Source organism: Electrona antarctica, assembly GCF_951216825.1.
Source record: "Electrona antarctica genome assembly, chromosome: 16".
NCBI lineage: Eukaryota > Metazoa > Chordata > Actinopteri > Myctophiformes > Myctophidae > Electrona > Electrona antarctica.
Genome location: NC_136797.1, coordinates 9893858 through 9914223, shown reverse-complemented (window position 1 = coordinate 9914223; position 20366 = coordinate 9893858). Strand labels below are relative to the sequence as shown.

Below are 20366 nucleotides of genomic sequence, written 5' to 3'. Positions count from 1 at the left end.
TGTATGTAGCTAAGGGGGAATAAGTATAGAGAGACTACAGTGGCAGACCTAGAGCTTTATTGGCATGAGAAAATACAATAAAAACTGTTGATAATGGGGAGAATATACAGTTGGAGGGGGTATACAGCATTTTTGTAAACAGAGCAATGTCACATTGCATCGTTATGTTATACAGGGTATAAAGCTTTTTTGAAATAAATAGCATTTTTTTAGCAGTCACTTTGAGACAAATAGCATTTTGTCTCAAGATTATTTAAATAGCATACAGTGTTTAAAGGTATAGCAGCTCTGTTTACATGTGCAGTAGGTCTAGCAGCCTACTAGTCCTTAGGGTGGTTGTATTCCATTGGCTAACCTTATTTTGTTGCAACAGTTCACAAATCTTGCTGCTGTGTTTGCACATTTTTGTATTTCTCCCAATAGGCTAGGTATGGGAGTTTTTTGTCGCTGGTCATAGTTTCAAACTCACTTTGGGTGTGTGTCATCTGTGGGAAGTATATGGGCTCCATTTTCGTCACCGCTAAACCCCTTATCCCTAAACTTCTTTGCCTTTTTTACTATTTTGAAAAACATTTTTGAATAGTTCAACTGGCCAATCTACATTGACACGTTGTAAGCTTGTAGACTGCATGGCCATTTTAACTATTCAAAAATGTTTTGTAAAATAGTAAAAAAGGCAAAGAAGTTTAGGGATAAGGGGTTTAGCGGTGACGAAAATGGAGCCCTGTCTCTGATGTCTTGGTATAGTGGGCAGGTGGTTAATAGAAAGTGACGGGTTTAAGTAGTTAACTGAACAATGTTTCACACTAACTCCTCGATCTCTAACTCTTCCTGCAGCCAGAGGCAGAAGACAGCAGTGCCTTGGAGGAGGACATGGAGGAGGACACCAGTTTGAAGAAGCGTAAAGGTGTCCAGAACGTAGACAGAGAGCTCCAGACAGGCCAGGATGATGATGCCACCGTCGCCGCTGCCGCAGCCGCCGCAGCCGCCGCTGCCGCTGCTGCTGGGGAGAAGGTGAAGAGGAAGCGGGGCAGACCTCCAGCTGAAAAACTACCCCCGAACCCCCCCGAACTCACCAAACTACTCCACACACTGGTGGACATGGTGATCAACTATAAGGATGGGTGAGAAGATGATACTTACGAACCTAAAAAGGCTCTTTTTGGCTATGTTGCATATTTTATGCCAGTGGTTTTAAAATGTTTTTTGTGTGAAATTGGACACAATATTTTGGTTTTTAGGGTTGTATTTGGATGTACCTGTACATGAGTGAGTCACAAAGTACTGATATAGTACATTTAAAAATAATACGACAAAATTGGGAGAAATGCGTAAAAAAAACATTGGCTAGTCTTTTATTTTATTTTTTAAGATTTTCTTTTGCTTTTCTGCCTGTATTGATAGTAGGCTATAGTAGACCGACAGGAAATGGGGAGAGAGAGATGGGGAGTGACACGCAGAAAAGGTCGTGGGGATCGGGATTCGAACCTGTGACACGCGGTCAGGCTGCACTAGGTGCCCAGACCAGCCATACGGGTCATTTGCTGGCTACTCTAAATAAATAAATACAAATATATATACACAATTACACATACATTTGGGATTAAATAAAGCTATGTTTCATGCCTCCAGGTTGGGTCGACAGATCAGTAAAGGATTCGTCCAACTTCCATCTAAGAAGGAAGTTCCTGAATATTATGAGCTGATTAGAAAGCCTGTGGACTTCAGAAGAATCAGGGTATGTGTGCACCTGAAGTTTGTATAGTAGTGCAGTGGTTTCAAACTTTGTCATATCAAGAACCATTATTGATTCTGCATTTGAGCAACGGACCACCATTTGATGGGATTTAGCCTCTCAGACCCAAGACTTACAATATTTTGAATTGATGTCGTTGGATACGATTTTATCCACAACCCCATGCTGTATTGATGTTGGTACGATAGGAGAGATAACAGGCAAACGTCAACATATCAATTCTTCTACTTTCTCTAATTGTGTAGACATCTTGCAAATTAAGTAATGCAGATGTTTAATAATGTGCGTCCATTTGGTTCCCAACTTTCATTTTACACTCTCAAGAGTTAAACATCTATAAGGGTCCATTTGGTTCCCAACTATTTAGCTGGGGACCACCTGGAACCTCCTCAAGTACGTTGAAAACCACTGTATTTGAGCTCTTCACTGGGTCCACATTACAATGACAGAGCCAAACCATAACGGACCCATTCAGCCAGAGATCTCAATGTTATTAATGTTGAGTTATAACCGACCCGACTGTTGGGTAGCCTATTATATGGACCTGACAAACATAATAATGACAATTGCTATTTAAATGCTGCCCTTCCGATACTGTAGATGCCAGCAGGCTACTCCATGATAAACGTATGGCGCTTTCTGTCACTAATAATTGCACTGTAGCGCTACTTTTATCATTGCTGCCGTTTCTAAATAACTAGAAACTATCCATTGTGCTTTTTGACTGTCCTTATGCGTCCAAACAGATGTGTCAACAAACTTTTGAAAAATCTTGAAAAGTGTGGCATTTGTGGAATCGGCCTAGGTCTTATTGGATTCATAGTTTGATAATTAGTCTATATGATGCCAGTGACCGGCTTTGTTTCACAGGAACGTGTTCGCAATCACAAGTACAGAAGTGTGGGCGACCTGGAAAAGGATATCATTCTTCTATGTCACAATGCTCAGACGTATAACTTGGAGGGATCTCAGGTAAGCAAAAATGGCTAAATAAGGATGGGACGATAATCGTTATCGTTTATCGTGATAAAAAACACAATAATCGTATGGCAGAGATTTTAATCTACAGTATGGTGAAATTTACACTAGGATGAAGCTTTTGTTAAGCTGAAAATTCAGTACCACTTACTGTAAACCCTCTATTCTTGATAAAACAGACCTGTAAAGAGCGCATTTGGTATGTTCTTATTTCACTCTACACAAATCAAATTCGCAAAATGTATCCCTATGGGATGCTGGGATTTCAAGTGATTAAATAGGCCTGACGTCGAAATAAAAAAAAGTCTTCTTTAAGAATATATATTCAAAGATTTGTGCCGCATTTTCACGATTTTTCAAAAATAGCAGACCTACAAGCTTGTAGCACGCCACTCAGTGGCACGCTATGAGCTTGTATTGATCTGCTATTTTTCAATAGCTAAATAATGCTTAGTTAAAACACCAAAACGGCAATTTTAAAATGTAAGTATAATTTGATTATAGCGATATCTTTGCAATTTTCTTTGCCACAATAATCGTGAGTCTTTGTGACGTATATTTCATATTGTCCCATCCCTAAATGTCAGCACTTTTTAATTTGGTTTGCGTCTCTCTCTCTGTGTGTGTGTGTGTGTGTGTGTGTGTGTGTGTGTGTGTGTGTGTGTGTGTGTGTGTGTGTGTGTGTGTGTGTGTGTGTGTGTGTGTGTGTGTGTGTCTCACCTCAGATCTATGAAGATTCGATTGTCATTAAGTCTGTTTTTGAGAGCGCAAGACAGAGAATTGTCACAGACGAGGACGAGAGATCAGCAGTTACTCCCAGTCACAGTAACAACAGCGGGGGAAGTGAAAAACAGTTTATTCCATCAAAAGGTATATCATTTAAAGATTCATTTTATTATGTTATTATTATTATTTATTTTTTGAGGGGCACTAACTAGCCCATATGGAAGCCAAATCTATGGGATTTGTTTAGAGCACTTACAGTACGACGTAAATCATTTGCCAGCCAAGTCTATGGACTCTCTAGGGCACTAAATTACAACGTAAGACGACATGTGGACGATATAAATACATCTTCAAGCTAATTTAGTTTCATACAAGAAACAAGCCAGGATGGATAAAGAAAAGAAACAGTACGACTGTAACCGATGTGGAAAAAGCTTCAAAATAAACTAAATTGAAACGGAACCGGATAATTCATAGAAGAAAGGTGCCAAACGTACAAACTTCATACAAGTATGATTTTTTTTTAAATAAATACTAGAAACAAAAAGAACACAATAATCTGGAAAGATGACATGATATAGACCATCACGACGTCTGCACTGGACTTCTGTTTTTAATCTACTGTATGTAACTTAAATCTATCTACTTTTTCAACCAGTGAAAACATCAAAAATGCATCGGAAGACGGGCAAGAAGAAGGGAGAACGAAACCGAAATACCAGGGTGAAGAGACTCCACAGCGACAGCGATGAGGACCTGGATGATCTAGAAGATAATACCACAATACCATAATACTATATGAGACATCAAGCCTGGACTGAAGACGTCACCATACTGTAATACTATATGAGACATCAAGCCTGGACTGAAGACGTCACCATAATACTATATGAGACATCAAGCCTGGACTGAAGACGTCACCATAATACTATATGAGACATCAAGCCTGGACTGAAGACAACACCATAAAACCATAACGCTACAAAACACAAAACATGAACTTGAACGGTCCTCATCCTTATTCATGTCCACTCCTCACGACATCGTTTTCAGTGTATTAATTTGCTAAGCATATGAAAGGTATTTGATATTTAAATAGGAAGCACTGCTTAGAGAAAGGTACTTGACCACATGAACCTTAAGGTGTCCCTATTCTGGCTGTGTCATAATAGGCAAACAAACATTAATCAAAAATATAGCCAATCTACAAGCTCACAATGCATCAGAACAAGCAGCGGAACAGCGGAGCTTTGTGAGATTGTAGAGAGATTTGGTGTAGAGGTACAGACCCCTGTGGGACCCCGGTCAACAAAGTGGTTAAGGTGGTTAAAAAAAACAATGCTATTTCACATAATTCATAATCTTGTGCATCTCTCGCTGCACACAATGCTGTTGAGTTAGTCTCTAATACCTAATCTGTTCATGGTTTACCTTCCGTGGTTCCCTGTGATTGATTCAATAGATGTTCTTACGATTGTTTTTAATGTATTTGACTGTATGAAAGGCCTTCATGTCTCGGAGCATGAATTTTCCCTCCTTGAAGCAGTTTCTTTTGGAGACCAGAGTAACCACTGATGATACCTACTGTATGTGTTCAAAGCTGGAGATGATCACACAGTAACCACTGATGATACCTACTGTATGTGTTCAAAGCTGGAGATGATCACACAGCTTGGATTTTTTTTTAACAGTCACTGGAACAATGGACACTAGTTTGCTCAAAAACTGAATGTGCTTTTAAAAGGGATTGAGTCTTTGATACAAAAAACAAACAAACAAACAAACATCGTCAGTCTGGATAAGCCAGACACATGTTTGTTTTCTGATAATGGCCAGCACGTTCTCGGCTGCGCGCAGCTTAAATTCCGAGTTTTTAGACAGCTGGTGGATGGAAAAGAAGCTCCACCTCCGCGGACTTTTTGCGCGACGGCCAGATTCCCGGAAACGCTCTCCTCCGCGCAAAAAGTCTGCGGAGGTGGAGCTTCTTTTCCATCCACCAGCTGTCTAAAAACTCAGAATTTAAGCTGCGCACAGCTTAAGAAGTGCGCAGCTTAAGACCGTTTTGCGCTAAGGTGTGGAGACGGTGGCAGGCTATGTGAAAAGGTACCCAAGATGAACATTTGTATCATATCAACATGAACTGTTCTAAACTCACATGGCAATCTGTGTGGACAGCGCCAAGGCAACTAGAAACAAGACTGCGGCACATTGAGGAGGAATGTGTTGTTTTCTGGAAATGATGGAATGTATTGTTGAGACAATCTCTTGAGAGGAATGGTGTGCAAGTTCCTTGGGAGATGCAGGTTGTATGCAATAGAAAAGATAACGTGAATGTATTATCACACAGATTTAGGCCGGATTTAGTTGTCGTATGCTGCACAGAGAATCCGTGCAAATATTAGATTCATTTATAGCTAACTGTTAATATTCACCACTGAGAAATGAACACCACGCTCCAATGTTTCAATTTAACCACATAGCATTCCTATTCTGGGCATGACATAGGCCAGAGGGTAATAGGCGAACATTTGGCGATAAAAGACGAGACATTCTGCGCAAATAACAGATCTACAAGCACACAACGCATCACTACATGAAGCTTTGTGAGCTTATAGATCAAATATTTTCACTATTTGACGTATACAAAAGAAGTATAGCCTATAAATAGGCTATTGGGTTTATGGAATTAACAAGGGCAACCACAAGGTGTGCATATCTGAGTGGCATATGGCTTATCATCAGTATATACTGTATATTCACTGAAGAACCAAGACATAATTTGTAAACAGCAAAAACCTTAAAGGGAAATAAAATAAAGCGCCACAATAGAGAGTATGCGTATGCTTAAAGTGAATGGCACATCGAGTGGCAAATCGAGTGGCAAAGCAACAGGCAAAGTGAGTTTAACATCATTTAATGTTGTTTAATGCAATCAGATATGACTTTTCTGTGTGGATGTATGGGCTGTCAAGGCCAGAAAGTAGTTTTTTGCCACTCAGTAGGCGTTCCTGCATAACTTCCTGGTTTGATGATGTCACGCACATACCCTCTATTATACTTTTTTTCTAAAGCTACAAAGTGCCTTTCCGTCCCAGAGAAAAGGCCATGGAGTTCATTCTGCAGGGAGCATGAATGTGTTCGGCTTACGTACATTTTAATTTTAATGTGTGTGTAAGTGGATATTTTGGCCTAATGGTGGCGCTAGAGCAACATTCGAAGGCCTCAATGCTGTGGCCCGCGACGTCCTCAAAGGAAAACCAAATGATCCCTCAAAATAAATGTAATTATAATAGGCAGCATTGTGTGTGAACAGAATTCAAGGCAAAATAGTTTAGCTCTATTCTATTCCAATAATGGTAATTCATATTTAACATTTGAGTTCATTACTGCATTCCATTAATGCAGGTACAGTATGTACTCAAAATGGTAAATAGGCCTATTATAACTGTACACGACAAGAAGAGTCTGCCTTGTCCACATTCATAACATAATACAAAACCTCAAAGTATCCTAGAGCTGTAAAACAGCGGTTAAGAAATATGCATAATATTGTAACTTCTGCTGTTGTAAAGCAGCCGTCAAGTCTGGGGAATCTGTTTCATACAGTTGTACCATAAAGGCCTATATTCATACTCCAGTTTTATGAGATAAGGTTAGTTAAAAAGAGGAAGAAAAAATATTTTTGCTCCATAAGATGCAAAGTGAATTAAGTGATTACAGTTATTTATTACATACAGATTTATTTTATATACACAGTTACAGTCCTGCAATTCTGTCAGACCTTTATCCAGCAAGTAAAGGTTTGATCAGATTGGAGTACATAATGAATTGATTCAAACTGATTTGAAATTGATGTAGAAAGGGTACATTTCAACAAAAGTACATGTCAATACAAAAAACAGAAAAAGCTCTAAGACTTGTTTACATCGGTGTCCTCCATTCTCAAATCCTCAGAACATTTAAAGACAGAAATATACACTAAAAAGAAATCATTGTATATACAGTAATAAGTGTAAAAAAAAGAGAGAAAGAAATAGGGAAAAACATTTATGGTGGTTAATTAATTTTAAAATTCAAATTTTAAAACTAATTAAAAGACAGTTTTGCAGAAAATCTATCTTTCACTATATCCAATTGCAAGTCCATTTACAGGAAGTAGATGGACTAAATTAGAAACGACATGACACACCAGAGCAAACCGTATATATACACCGGTATATATATTTTTCTTTTGGGAAGAAGGCACTCGGTGACACCACCCCGTGTCTATCTGTGCACGTGCATGATTAGAGCAGTTCTCTAGTCTTAAATCAGCATAGGCTAGTCTTCAAACAGTTTGGTCAGACCCTCACTGAACAATGAATCCTCTGTGGTAAAAGCCAGGACCACAAAGGAAACTAGAAAAAGTGCCCCTCTGGGCACAGGTCTCCACCAGGGCAGGCCAGGTTGTGGCCTCCTGGTGGCGCTATAATAGGCCAATGTGAAAAGGGTGCCATTTCTTCATACGCCTTTGATGGCAATTGGATGATTTGAGGCATTTTGTTCCAAAAATGTGTTTTGCAAAAATCAACCTGTTGGTGGCGCTATAACAGGCCAATGTGAAAAGGGTGGGATATATTCCTCAGCCTAGTAAGAAAATGTGTGAAAGATTTCACGTAAATTGCATGCTGCGTTCATGATTTGAGGCTTGTATTCAAAACTGTGAAAGCCAATTATAGCCAATTAGGATGGAATATGAAATATCGGACAGATCCGACTTGAGCACATGACCATAGAGATACTGTGTAACGATTTGTGAGATTTTTGGACAGAATCTGGAGGAGTAATATCAAAGAATTTGTTTTACAAAAGTGGGCCTCCTGGTGGCGCTATAAAAGGCAGATGCGGAAAATGCAGGTCAAAGGTTTGTCCTTGGCATCTAGGGAGTGTGCATGCAACGTTTCACGCAGATCCGTGCAGTTTTAGGTAAAAAATGTGAAAATCTGCCTCATGGTGGCCGTTCTGGAAAATGTGGGGCAGAGGTTCATCGTTGGCATCCAGGGAGTGTGTGTGCAAAGTTTGGCATCGACCGGGTTAACGGTGCCGGAGATTAGCTGTACACAGACAGACGGAAGGACGGACGGACACACACACACACACACACACGGACGGAGGCAATCATTTTTTTGCTCTCCCCCTCGGCAGACGCAGGCGTGGACCTCCACGGGGCAGCCGGCCACGGGAAGGACCAGGAGGAGTATTATCAGGCCGGCGACGGGCCGCTCTGGTGTTGTTGCTGGGGGATGAGCGAGGTGCCGGTGGTGTTGCTGATGGTGGTGCTGGAGGTGCGGGAGGAGGTGGAGGGGCTTGGGCCGTCGGAGGAGCGTGCCTCAACGATCCCACATGAGCGAGCCGCTCCCATGCTACAGCGCAGCTCTCTAGCGCATGCTCCCATGCTACAGCGCAGCGCTCTAGCGCATTAGCGCTGCGCACGTGCGCCTCGGTGGCCCGCTCATGTGAGGCCACGACCCGTCCCAGGGTGGTCTCCAGCATTTGGAACCCCGCCTGCTGCATGTCCAAGAACGGGCGATCCCCGTCCCTGGAGAGTGCTTGATGGGGTCCCCGCCTGAGACGACTCGCGGCCTCGGTCGCTGCCGGAGGCCCACTCCCCGACGGTCCTTCCCCGGGATCCACCTCCTCTCGCTCTCCCCCCGCTTCTGCTGGCTCCGACTCGCCAACCTCCTCCTGGTCGGATTCAGCAGCTACGCTGGAGGCGGCCGAGGAGCCATCTGTGGAATTACCATTGAAATTAGCTGCATTGTTTGACTGCATTCGTTGCAATAAATTACAGTTTGGAGATGTGTGTGATGGTGTCTCATTCCTTTCCACTGGGTAAATGTTGTAGGCTATGCATAGGATCCACATGTGAAGTAAGATAACCACCACACGAAAAAAAAAACCTCAACACATGAATCTTCTGAAATCCAATTGTTAAAAAGAAACTGATGCCTTCCTTCTTTTTGGACTTATAGCCAATAACCCGTTTGATATTATTTAATTTCAAAATATATCTAGCCATTTCCACCGTATACGTGTAGAATTTACTACACGTGAATTTAGACAGGTAGTTGGCTGCAAGCTTGTTGAAGCTGACAAACATTGCAGTCCAAAAGCGTGTGGTTATTATCTTGACCAATTATTCTTTCGTTTTGATAACGAAATAACTGCCTTCAGTAGTTTTAATTTCATGGAATTGCGTGGTATGCGCCTACACTTGGCCATCATAAACCGTGAATGCCACCCCCCCCAATAATAAGTGGAATTGGAAGGAAATGTAATTACCAGATACCCCGCCGACCTCAACCCCACGGAAGCCCTCTATGCTTTCGGCGCAGAGGGTAGAGGCGGCGAGTTCCTCGGCTGGTGTGAGAACCTCCAGCGTAGCTGTTCCACCTCCCGTGGCAGACTGCTGCCGCCGGTTTTGGGCGACCTTTGGATTAAATATTCTATTGTCAATTTCAATATAAGGCAATATGCCATGGAGAGCCACCTCTATTAATCCCCAAGCCATTCTGGTCAATGTCAATATTCCCCATAACACCATCTATACAGTCAACTCAACATACCTTGTGTTTGCCCGTCCTCCGGAGATCAGCAAACCTCTTCTTGACTTGTGTCACAGTGTGGCTGACTCCGGAGGACGCCCACACCTGCTTTGCCAGGAGGAGGTTGGGAGGATGGGAAGGTGTCCCATATATGGCCCGTTTACGTGCTGTGACCTCATGCAAGAGCACGCGTATTTCTTCTTTAGAGAAGCGAACAGCCCGGCGGCGTTCTGGTATCTCCGCCATCATAATAGCTTTGCACAGACCGCAGGTGATCACCTGACTTGATTGCACCTGATTTGATTGCACCTGCATAATCGGGACCTTTGACTCTTTGACTTCACGTTCTTCGCCTCGGTTGTTGACGATTTTAACGGGATCCTTGGAGAAGACATGTGCGTCTAGTTTGCCGATCTGAAATGCACACACAGTAGTTATGGATAATACATCAAGACTGCTGACTGCTGATTGATTAATGGGCATTAGTTGTCTGACGTAATGAAATCATGTCTGACGTAATGAAATCACACCCGGATGTGATTTCACAACTGGCTTTTTTTGTGCAGAAAAAATGAGCATGGTTGCTACGGTCATCCAGTTCACCCGGGTGTGATTTCATTACGTCAGAAATTATTTTGAACATAGCAACCATGCTCATTTTTTTCTGCACACAAAAGCCAGTTGTAGGAGTGGTTTACACCACTCAAAAATGGGTTTAAATAGCAAAAGAAAAATCATAGGTGTTTGATGATGGAACTACAGAAATATGAAATATCGTATAACAGAAATTCAGACATCATTCAAAGCATACCTTCGTTTTTGGTTTCAATTTCAACACTTCAACAATTTCCATTTTCGCTGAATCCGGAGGTTGCTTGGGTTCGAATGGTACAGTTGTCTCGACCATGTCTGATCTGTCCGACACCTCCAGATCAAATGAGTCATCTGAGAAAACTGCAGAAAAGATGAGAACATGTAATTCACATAAGATATAATATTATGTAATATACTTTAAATGGTAAATAAATGTAGCCTGACACTCAGACAACATTTTCTTTTCGTTTCACTTCGCCAGAACATATTTTTTTTAATGGCCGTGGCTAGCGATTCAGGGCTGGATCCAGGCTAAAATAAATGATAAATGGTGCATTTATATACCACTTTTATCCAAAGCGCTCTACATTGTGCATTACATTCACACACACACATTCATACACCGATGCTGGAGGAATCCATGCAAGGCACCAACCTGCACATCGGGAGCAATTAGGGGTTCAGAGTCTTGGACACAATAACACTAACTCTGGGGGAGCCCTGGATCAAACTGGGAACCTTGTGGTTCCCATCCAGCCATTCTTAAGGTTCCATTTGGTTACCAACTCTTCATCATTTAGCTGTGGACCCGGTGGAACCCCCTCAAGGACCACTGGTGGTCCCCGGACAACTGGTTGAAAACCACTGATTTAATACATAGTAATTATAAGTTAAACTGCGTCTCTGTATTTGCTATGTTCCCTGGCACCCCTAAGCCAGGGGCATAACACTTGTCAGAGTCAAACCCATTGCCAGAGTACCCAGCGCGGTACCCACTAATATAGTATTTTTAGAAGCTAGTGTATGTCAGGAATCTCCATCAGGGACAGAGACTTGTCCGAAGCCTTCGTACATGTATACACAAAAAAGGCATGAATTACAAAATAACTGTTTACAGAACAGTAGTAGCATTGTTTTCATTATGGTGCATAGCATGACGTTCAATACTTACGCAAACGCTTCTTAATTCTTGAGAGTTTGACCGGGGTGGAGTTGATTTGTGCCTTGGTAAATGGTGTGTGTTTTTCTGGGGTGAATATCACTGTACGGTGAAATTGATTTGGGCCAGTTTGCAGAACAGCGTTGAAGTATTTTGTTGCCTTCATTGACATTTTGATTGGAGTCACACAGTGTATAAACCCAGTCGCTGTGTCGTCGGGTGGCATCTTCTGAGGTGTGCTATGCACACCCCAGTTCTCCTTTTGGCTGAGGAAGTAATCAATAGTCATGTAAATAGTCATGTAAATATGAACAAAAATGTACAATAATAATTATTTGAATCTGGTCAGTGAAAGCAGCATTGTTGTCTACATGTCCTCAGACCAGACATGAGATTATATATATATATATATATTATAGCAATTTGTCAATTCGTACACCACTGTGTAGTGGTTCTCCCACTTGGCAAACGAGACACCCAACCCGTTCTCTCCCTATGTGCCCTATGGACCATTACAGGAGAGCGTCAGCTGAGGTCGATTATGGCAGCGGTTCAAAACATTTTCAGGCCGAGACCCCCCAAAATTATCATATTTGAAAAACATGTGGGTCCCACAGGTTGAGAACCACTGAATTATGGCAGCAGGGTCTTGTCCTTTATGTCCGCCATGAGTCGCTCATGCAAAGGTCTCCCACTCTGCTGTCCAATTCTGACAGCTGAATTGATGCTGTCGGAGTCTGGGATACCGAGCAGGAGTGTGGTTTGATCTCAGCACGGTGAACCAATCATATTCATACATGTTCTTGTATTCAAACTTACTTGTGTTTCACCTTTCGAGGGGGATTTGGCTGCACGTCACGTGGCCTGAGGAGCAGAAATTTAAAATTAGCTTTGTGCCATTCTCATTAACTGGAATCACATTAATATGAAGCACAGCTGTATAATTGCCATTATTCTAAATTATGTTTTTTTTCCCGATTTAGGTTGTCAATTAGCTCTAGTTCATATCATCATTTTTTGACCGCGGTCGAGATCATGGATTTCACAATGCCACTCCAGACTTCCCGGTCTTTCATTGCCATCCCCAGTTGCTGCTTACTGAGGCATGTGTCCCTAGTGATGACATCAGGGAACGACAGATTTCTACCTCTGGTCTGCTTTGAGGCAGGATTCCAGAGAAGAATGGAAGATATAATATCATGCATATCATCAAATGATCAAACATCGATTAAAATTAGCTATACTGCAAGGTGTTAGATAATGCCATATTGTAACCGTCTTTACAGCTGACAGGCGGGGCGTTACCATGTCTAAGCTCGGACGTAGAAAAGATTCACGCATGATACACACCTGACCTAAATCCAACAGGAAGTCAGCCATTTTTAATTTATTGTGGCCTTTCAGAGTATGTTATTCCATTTGAGCATGTAGATCTGCTATTTTTGTTACTTTTGTGTGACATAGAAGTTAATTACTTATTTAAAATGTTAAAATACGAAGATAAGAGTTTTTTGCCCGACAGTATAAAATGTTGCCCTCTGGAGTGAGTGTGGAATTATAGTGGCCCTCTCCATCATCACAGTTGCCCACCCCTGTGGACAAATTAAACTGTAAAGGGTAGAGGTTCGGGTTGTTTACCTTTCCATGATGTAACTCCAAAGGTGTGCAAGAAATAAAAAATAATTGATAACATTTATTGGAAATTGATCATTAAAAATATGGCCCCCATTGACATCCATTGTAAGCCCATAAAGAAATGCAAATAAAGCTGATTCTGACCATAGAACATCACCAATACAAATTTAAACTTCCTGTTGATATTATTATTTGAAAATCTGCAGATCCAGTCCTTCCTAATAAAAACAAAAACCAAAGTGCTCTGGCAAAAAACTATTTCGTTTTTTGCAAATGAATGCCTGGGTATCGAGGCTAGCAAAAAACAAACAAGCAAAGACATTTAAGGAAAAAAATCATATTACAAAATAATACAGAGTGTAAACTCACAAGAAGAAGTTATTTATCACACAGAGACTTGTAGGATTGCTGGTCAACTTGTCTTGGTCATCCTAAAAACAGCAGAGACAATTTTTAAGTTTTGCACAATGGTACAAGACTAATCAAAACACAGTGTATGTATGAGTACAGATACTTACAAAACTACACGGACAGGATTTAAACTACAATCACTCACCCCTATGCGTCTTTTGCTTTGGACAGGACCATCTGGTGAAATAAACAAAATGGGTTGTGGTTAGGTGTGTGTACAGGCCAATCATGAATTGTGATGGGAGAATATTATCCAGGAAATACAGAAAATACAAATGAAGGCACAAGCAGAAATGCACTGTGTATTTCTGTAGTTGTCGTAGTTCTAAGATTCAAGAAATAGCCTACAGTGTATTCTGTAGTGATAATGTACTTTACCATGATGTTGGTGCTTGGGATCTTCTAAGACACGTTTCAATGGATCTTTCCACTGTATCGTCTTCAGGTCAGGGAAGGTACCCTGGATGTCTGGATCAGTTTGTAGTAGATCCAGGAAGCGTTTGCAAGTGTCTTCTCCTTTACCCATAATCGTGTCTACCAGGTTAATGATTTTTTTCAGATTAGTCAGATCACGAAACTCGTGATCAGTTATCAGACTAATCTGATAAACACCGTCAAGGATGTATTTGAAGTTTGCACCCAGAATTCTCTGGAGATTTATTTTATTACGCTTGATTGCATTTGCAGCTGCCATGGTGGACCTGCAGAAGAGGAAACAAATACATCTCAATGTAAAACCTTTATTTTGTTATCCTACAGTTGGGTATGATGATGCCCAAGCAGTTCACTGCTTCTGTTCCTTGTATTGTATTGTGCTGCTATGGTCCAATGACCATGAAATGTAGTGGCAAGCAACTCTATAGAGATTACATTTTGATTGTGGTGAATCTAGAGTTGCAACACCAACCACTGACAGCCCATGATAGATCCATACAGAAATACGAGGGAATATTCAATATCTGTATGTATCGCTCACAAAATACTGTGAGCAGGCACAAAAGAAACACATCTTGGTGGACAATTGCAGACAGACAGAAGAGTGGAGATCGAGTGATACAAATTATATTCTCTAATTTAAAACCTTTGACTCCAACATGTAAACAAAATTAAATATGTAAACAAAATTAAATAAGAAAGTTTATTCTGGCTTAATTCAATTTTCCGATTTTGATTCTGGAAAGTTATGCAAATTATATTTTCCTATTAAATGTCTGCCTAATTTGCACACTTAAATGTATAATTTCAGAAAACTTGTAATACAATAAATCATTGTTGTCTTCATGTAAGTAATAACTGGGGAAGTTTCATGGTGATACGCATCATCATAGGTGAAAACAATCTGAGAATCCATAGGCCAAAATAAGGTGAGGTCTCGACTCTCAAGACTAAGGTGTAAATAACAAAATGTGTGATAAATGAAAAGGCTACTCCTGTGGAAGGGTTATCATATCATATAATAATGTACTTATATTGACCCTAAACAATTTGCCCACTCATTTGATAAGCATAGCCCAATTTTGGGCTTGGGCTCAATGGTTGGTGTTGCAATTGTTGCAACTCTAGATTCAACATAATTAATAATAGACTCTAGAGTTGATTGCGGCTATATTGGCATTTTGATGACAATATTTTTGTACTTTGTAAAAGTAGTCTATTTTGAGACCGTGGTATGTTAATATTTTTCTTCCACCTGGGCCCTACTGTAGGTGGGCCCAACGTGGCAATTTCTGTGGGGCTGACATGGGTCCCATATGGTTTCAAGGTGGGCTGAACTATATGGGTCCCATATGGTTTAGTTCTGCAAACTGTTAATAAATACTTCAATCAATCGGTTCTTCTATCACTGTAGTTTGATAATCGCCAAACAAACACACGATCGCTTACATTTATTATAGTTGCCTGTTCTGCACTGGCAGGTTATTATCTTTACTTGAACCTTGGTAGTCTAGTAGTTGTGGTCGGTTGGTCCGTACTGGAGTGCTGCTTTACTTTCATATGTTGTTCAGCATTTGCACTTCTTTGCAGAGCAGCTATAGCAGCCCTCTACTGTTGTGTTCAGATTATGTTTGGCATCCACCCACTGGAGGGTGGTAGCGTGGTGTGTGTAAGAAAAGAAGGAAGGGGGGTTGTGTCCGCTGCATGCATGTGGAGAGAGAAGTAAACAGACCGGTCTCCTAAATACCTGTGATTTATTTATGCACTAACGACGAGGATAAAAACGAAAATGGCTGCTCTGCTCGGATTACAACCGCCTGCTGCATTCCTGGAGTGCCCGGGAGAACCGAAAGTAACATTTGAAGCTTGGAAAAAGTTGTTTGATAACTACCTGGTTGCGATCGGAGGACCCAACTTTGCTGCGGAAAGGAAACAAGCTCTGCTAATCCACTGTTTAGTTTGGAAAATATAATTCGCTTTATCGGCTATATTAGCGTTCTGTGTACCAAATAATGTAGGTTTGTGAAAGCGTCTCCTTTCCCCCCCTTTCCCTTCAGAGCTGCCCAGATGTTCGTCTTTTGTTTTTCTTTGTTTTTTCCATAAAAAATAAATAAATGTTGTAACTTTGGTCACCATTGAGAACATGGGAAATATACCTTTATATACGATTGTAATGCACTTGATCACATGATGTAAAGTTGTTCATTATGCTTGTACACGATGACCAAAATAAAAACAATTTTCAAAAAAAAAAAAAAAAGGGACACGGTGCAGGCTCCAGCTCTCTCTCTCTCTCTGTGTGTGTGTGTGTGTGTGTGTGTGTGTGTGTGCATCAATAAAACAGAAGTACTCCGACTACCCTACCAGCCTCCACCCCATGGAGAGTACAACCCACCATCCATAAGGCCGTTCATGTTTTTCTTGTGGGAAACACATTGACATGATGGTAGGGAAGGTGTCTGTGTGTGTGTACTGTGCAAGCATAAATGTTTTGGTGAGTTAGGTCTAGCAAAAACGTTATTTTTATTTACGCTAAAGACGAGAGGCTGGTCTGCATTCGTGCGAGCCCCGGAAGTCGAGAGTAACATAGCTCTAATTTTATTTTTATTAGCTCTAATTTTATTTATTATTTTATTGATGCACAATTTGTTCACTTTTTGTTACAATGATTTAAATAGCCTTGAATGTTGCCTTGAATTGCTGCATTAAGCATGTTGTACCTTGGGGGGGGGGGGGACTTATTTTGAGTCCTGCTACAAGTAAAAAACACTTTTGTAAAACTTTTGATAATAAAATACTTTGAAACATTTTTTTTGTCCAGCTCATGAATGTAGCCTGTGAGTAACAAGTAAGAAGAAAACAAAAACAATCTTAACCCATGGTGCATGAAGTGAACGCCCCACCACTATTGTGTCGGATGGGTCCATCGTAGCTGAACCTGAGCTGAACCCACCCGACACAATAGTGGTGGTCCCCAGGCTGCTCCTAGTCAGACTGGTGGTCCCTGGGTCAAAATCAGTTGAAAACCCCTGCTGAAACGCATTAGAGCTATGGACCAGAGCTACAATCAATCACTGAGCTGAGTGGCTATGTGCACGTGACGTCATCAAAATACAGCCCTAGTACTATAGTTAAACAACCTTTACTTAGAGTCTAAGTAAACAACCGACAGCACACCATTGAACATAGACTCTAGAGTTGCGGAGCTACATTAAATGGCCGTTCTTCACAATTAATACTTTTACAGTAGGCCGCTATTATTGGCACAATGGCATTTTGATGACAATATTTGTGTACTTTGACTTGTAAAAGTAGGCAATTTTGAGACTTTGGACCTGTGGTTAGTTTTTTTTGTACAAAATCGGAGTACTTCTACCCTGTAGTTGTATATCGCCAAACACACGATCGTTTACATGTATAGTTTAGTTGCCTTGCTGGCAACAGTAGTTACACCGTACACTCTGACCAACACTCTGCACCAGCCTCGGAACAAGACAGAGATCCTGGAGAACAAAGCCATTTACTCTCTGGGCAAGGGAGGAGGGCAATGAAATGTAAAGGAGTCTGCAATCTAGAGAAAGCTCAAAGCTGATGCGTCATTCAACACTTTATATGTCCAGCATTTTTCGCTATGCCAAAAGTTTACTTTCCTATATGATATGAGCGTTTTTGGTGTATTTTGGACTGAACTACACGGTTATTATTATCTTCTACTTGAACCATTAGCATACTTAGCTAGCTTACCTACTACTGTGATGGTTGGTCAACTTGGTCCGTACTGGAGTGCTGCTTTACTTATTATGTTGTTCAGCATTTGCTCTTTGCAGGGCAGCCTTCACTTTATCGGCGATCGCGTCATATTAGCGTTTCGTGTGCGAAATAAACGTTCCCCCGTGTACAGACTATCACACAGCTGACTTCAGACAGAGGTAGCGGGTTTCATATCTCCCACAACACACGCCGCGTTGTACAGTACAGTATCCTCATTGGTCGCCGCCTCTCAAGGAATATCAGGACTCTGACATTTAAAGTGACATGCACGGTGATTCCTTTCCCGCTGGCGGGATGTCGGTGCAGTGTATTAGTGCAGTGTAGTCTCCCGTAGCCAGACAACTATTCCACAATCAATCTTGATCAATGATGTATGACGGAAGCATTTGGAAATTGCGAGAGGCAACAGTGGTGTGTACAGTATGTGTACCGTCCGCTGGCAGGATGTAATAAATAGTCGGTGTGTAGTGCTGTAAACTTGTAAAGCTTAGAGTTGTAAAGCAGGATAATAGGATATTAATACAATCTGGGAATACATTTCTTACCAAGAATTTTCTTCACCAATGTGTTTGTAAAGGTGTCTACTAACATATCCCACATTGGTTTCTATTCAACCACCCTAGGGGAATTTTGGACAGTTGCTGAAAGTTGGGGTAGGCTACCATACAACCATTATAAGGTAAAATGTTCTAAATTTTATTATGCTTTAAGTAGCATGTGACAGTGTTTTTCGTGCAAAATTAATACTTGGAATGGATTCAGAATCATGAAAACACCCACCATGTTTGACATGTCACATAGGCTATACTTAAAGCATAATGAAATTATGGTACCCCAACTTTCAGCAGCTGTCAGAAATTGTCTGTCTTTAAAGGGACAGGCACTGTGTAGGCTCCAGGTGTGTGTGTGTGTGTGTGTGTGTGTGTGTGTGTGTGTGTGTGTGTGTGTGTGTGTGTGTGTGTGTGTGTGCGCGTGTGTGTGTGTGTGCGCCTCAAGAAAACAGAAGTACTCTACCTACCAGCCTCCACCCCGTGGAGAGTAGGCTACAACCCACCATCCATCACCATATTGACACTACCAGTCTAAGTGCAGTGAAGCAGTTCACATACTTCAGTGTAATTTCAAATGATGCTTCAATCTCAAAAGACAATAGACTCTCCAAAGCAAACAGTGCATTTGGTAGTCTCCGCAAACGTGTGTGGGACAACCACTCACTGTGACTAACCACCAACGGTGCGCGTGCGTGCACGCCAGAAGAACGCTTCCCCCTAGATTCAAGGAGACACACCTAACCTTGCGTCACCAGACTTTCCAAGACGCACCAAGTAGGCCTACCCAGACAGTGCTGAGTGACCAGCTCATACATTTGGAAACCTCTTCTCTAACTGGTGACGCCACCACACTCTTCCACGGTCACTGACACCGACTATCTGTCGTTGCCGGGATTATTGTGTGACAGCACGTCATGAATATCCAGTCCATATATGGGCATATCTGAGTTGAACAGTGTGCTATATAAAGCATTCAAACTTCATACGATTGAGAACACCAGGCTTCAGGCTTCATGTTTGCAACAAGCAGCCGCATCATGGCCGAGGACATGGCTTCCTTGGAGGAGAACTTCCGGCAACAGAACAGGAGCTGTTTCATCCTCGGGGCCTCGGGGGAGACGGGGAAGGCGCTGCTTCAGGAGCTCATGGAGAGAAGCCTCTTCTCCAGGATAACTCTCATCGGGAGGAGGCGGCTCACCTTCGAGGACAAAGCGCCGCATGCAGGCCCAGTAGAGGTGGTGCAGGAGGTGGTCGACTTTGAAAAGCTAGACGACTACGCTGCCGCGTTCCGGGGCCACGATGTCGGCTACTGCTGCCTGGGAACGACCAGGTACAAAGCGGGGAGCTCGTCGGGATTCGTCCGCGTCGATCACGACTATGTCCTCAAGTCAGCGGAGCTCGCCAAGGCAGGAGGCTGCTCACAGTTCCACCTGGAGACCTCCGCGCTTGCCGACAAGAACAGTGTCTTCCTCTATTTCAGAGTGAAGGGACAAGTGGAGGCGGGTGTTGGGGCGCTGGGGTTCGGCAGATATTCCATCTACAGGCCTGCGCTGCTGCTGGTAGACAGACAGGAGAGTCGGCCTGCCGAGTGGCTGGCGAGGAAGTTCTTTGGTGTCTTCTCTGTCATAGGTCCAGCATTCATGTCCGTCCCCATCCAGGCCGTGGCCAAGGCCATGGTGACCAACACTCTGCACCAGCCTCGGAACAAGACAGAGATCCTGGAGAACAAAGCCATTTACTCTCTGGGCAAGGGAGGAGGGCAATGA

General features: G+C 42.0%; 2 protein-coding genes across 2 annotated transcripts in view; both read left to right on the top strand.

The window, feature by feature from the left end:
* The window catches only part of LOC306940323 (putative global transcription activator SNF2L2), a gene marked incomplete at both ends in the record, with an annotated part of 7086 nt that extends 2834 nt beyond the window's left edge, over positions 1-4252 (top strand). Inside the window, 5 exons of the mRNA XM_079525342.1 lie at positions 838-1124; positions 1633-1738; positions 2627-2728; positions 3460-3559; positions 4119-4252. Coding sequence (XP_079381468.1) covers positions 838-1124; positions 1633-1738; positions 2627-2728; positions 3460-3559; positions 4119-4252 — 729 coding nt within the window. The remainder of the gene's footprint in view (positions 1-837; positions 1125-1632; positions 1739-2626; positions 2729-3459; positions 3560-4118) is intronic.
* A 15385-nt stretch (positions 4253-19637) lies between these two features.
* On the top strand, positions 19638-20366 carry LOC306940322 (oxidoreductase HTATIP2-like; the record flags this gene model as incomplete). Its single annotated transcript, XM_079525341.1, has 1 exon — positions 19638-20366. One exon carries the CDS (start codon positions 19638-19640, stop codon positions 20364-20366), a length of 729 nt encoding a protein of 242 aa, XP_079381467.1.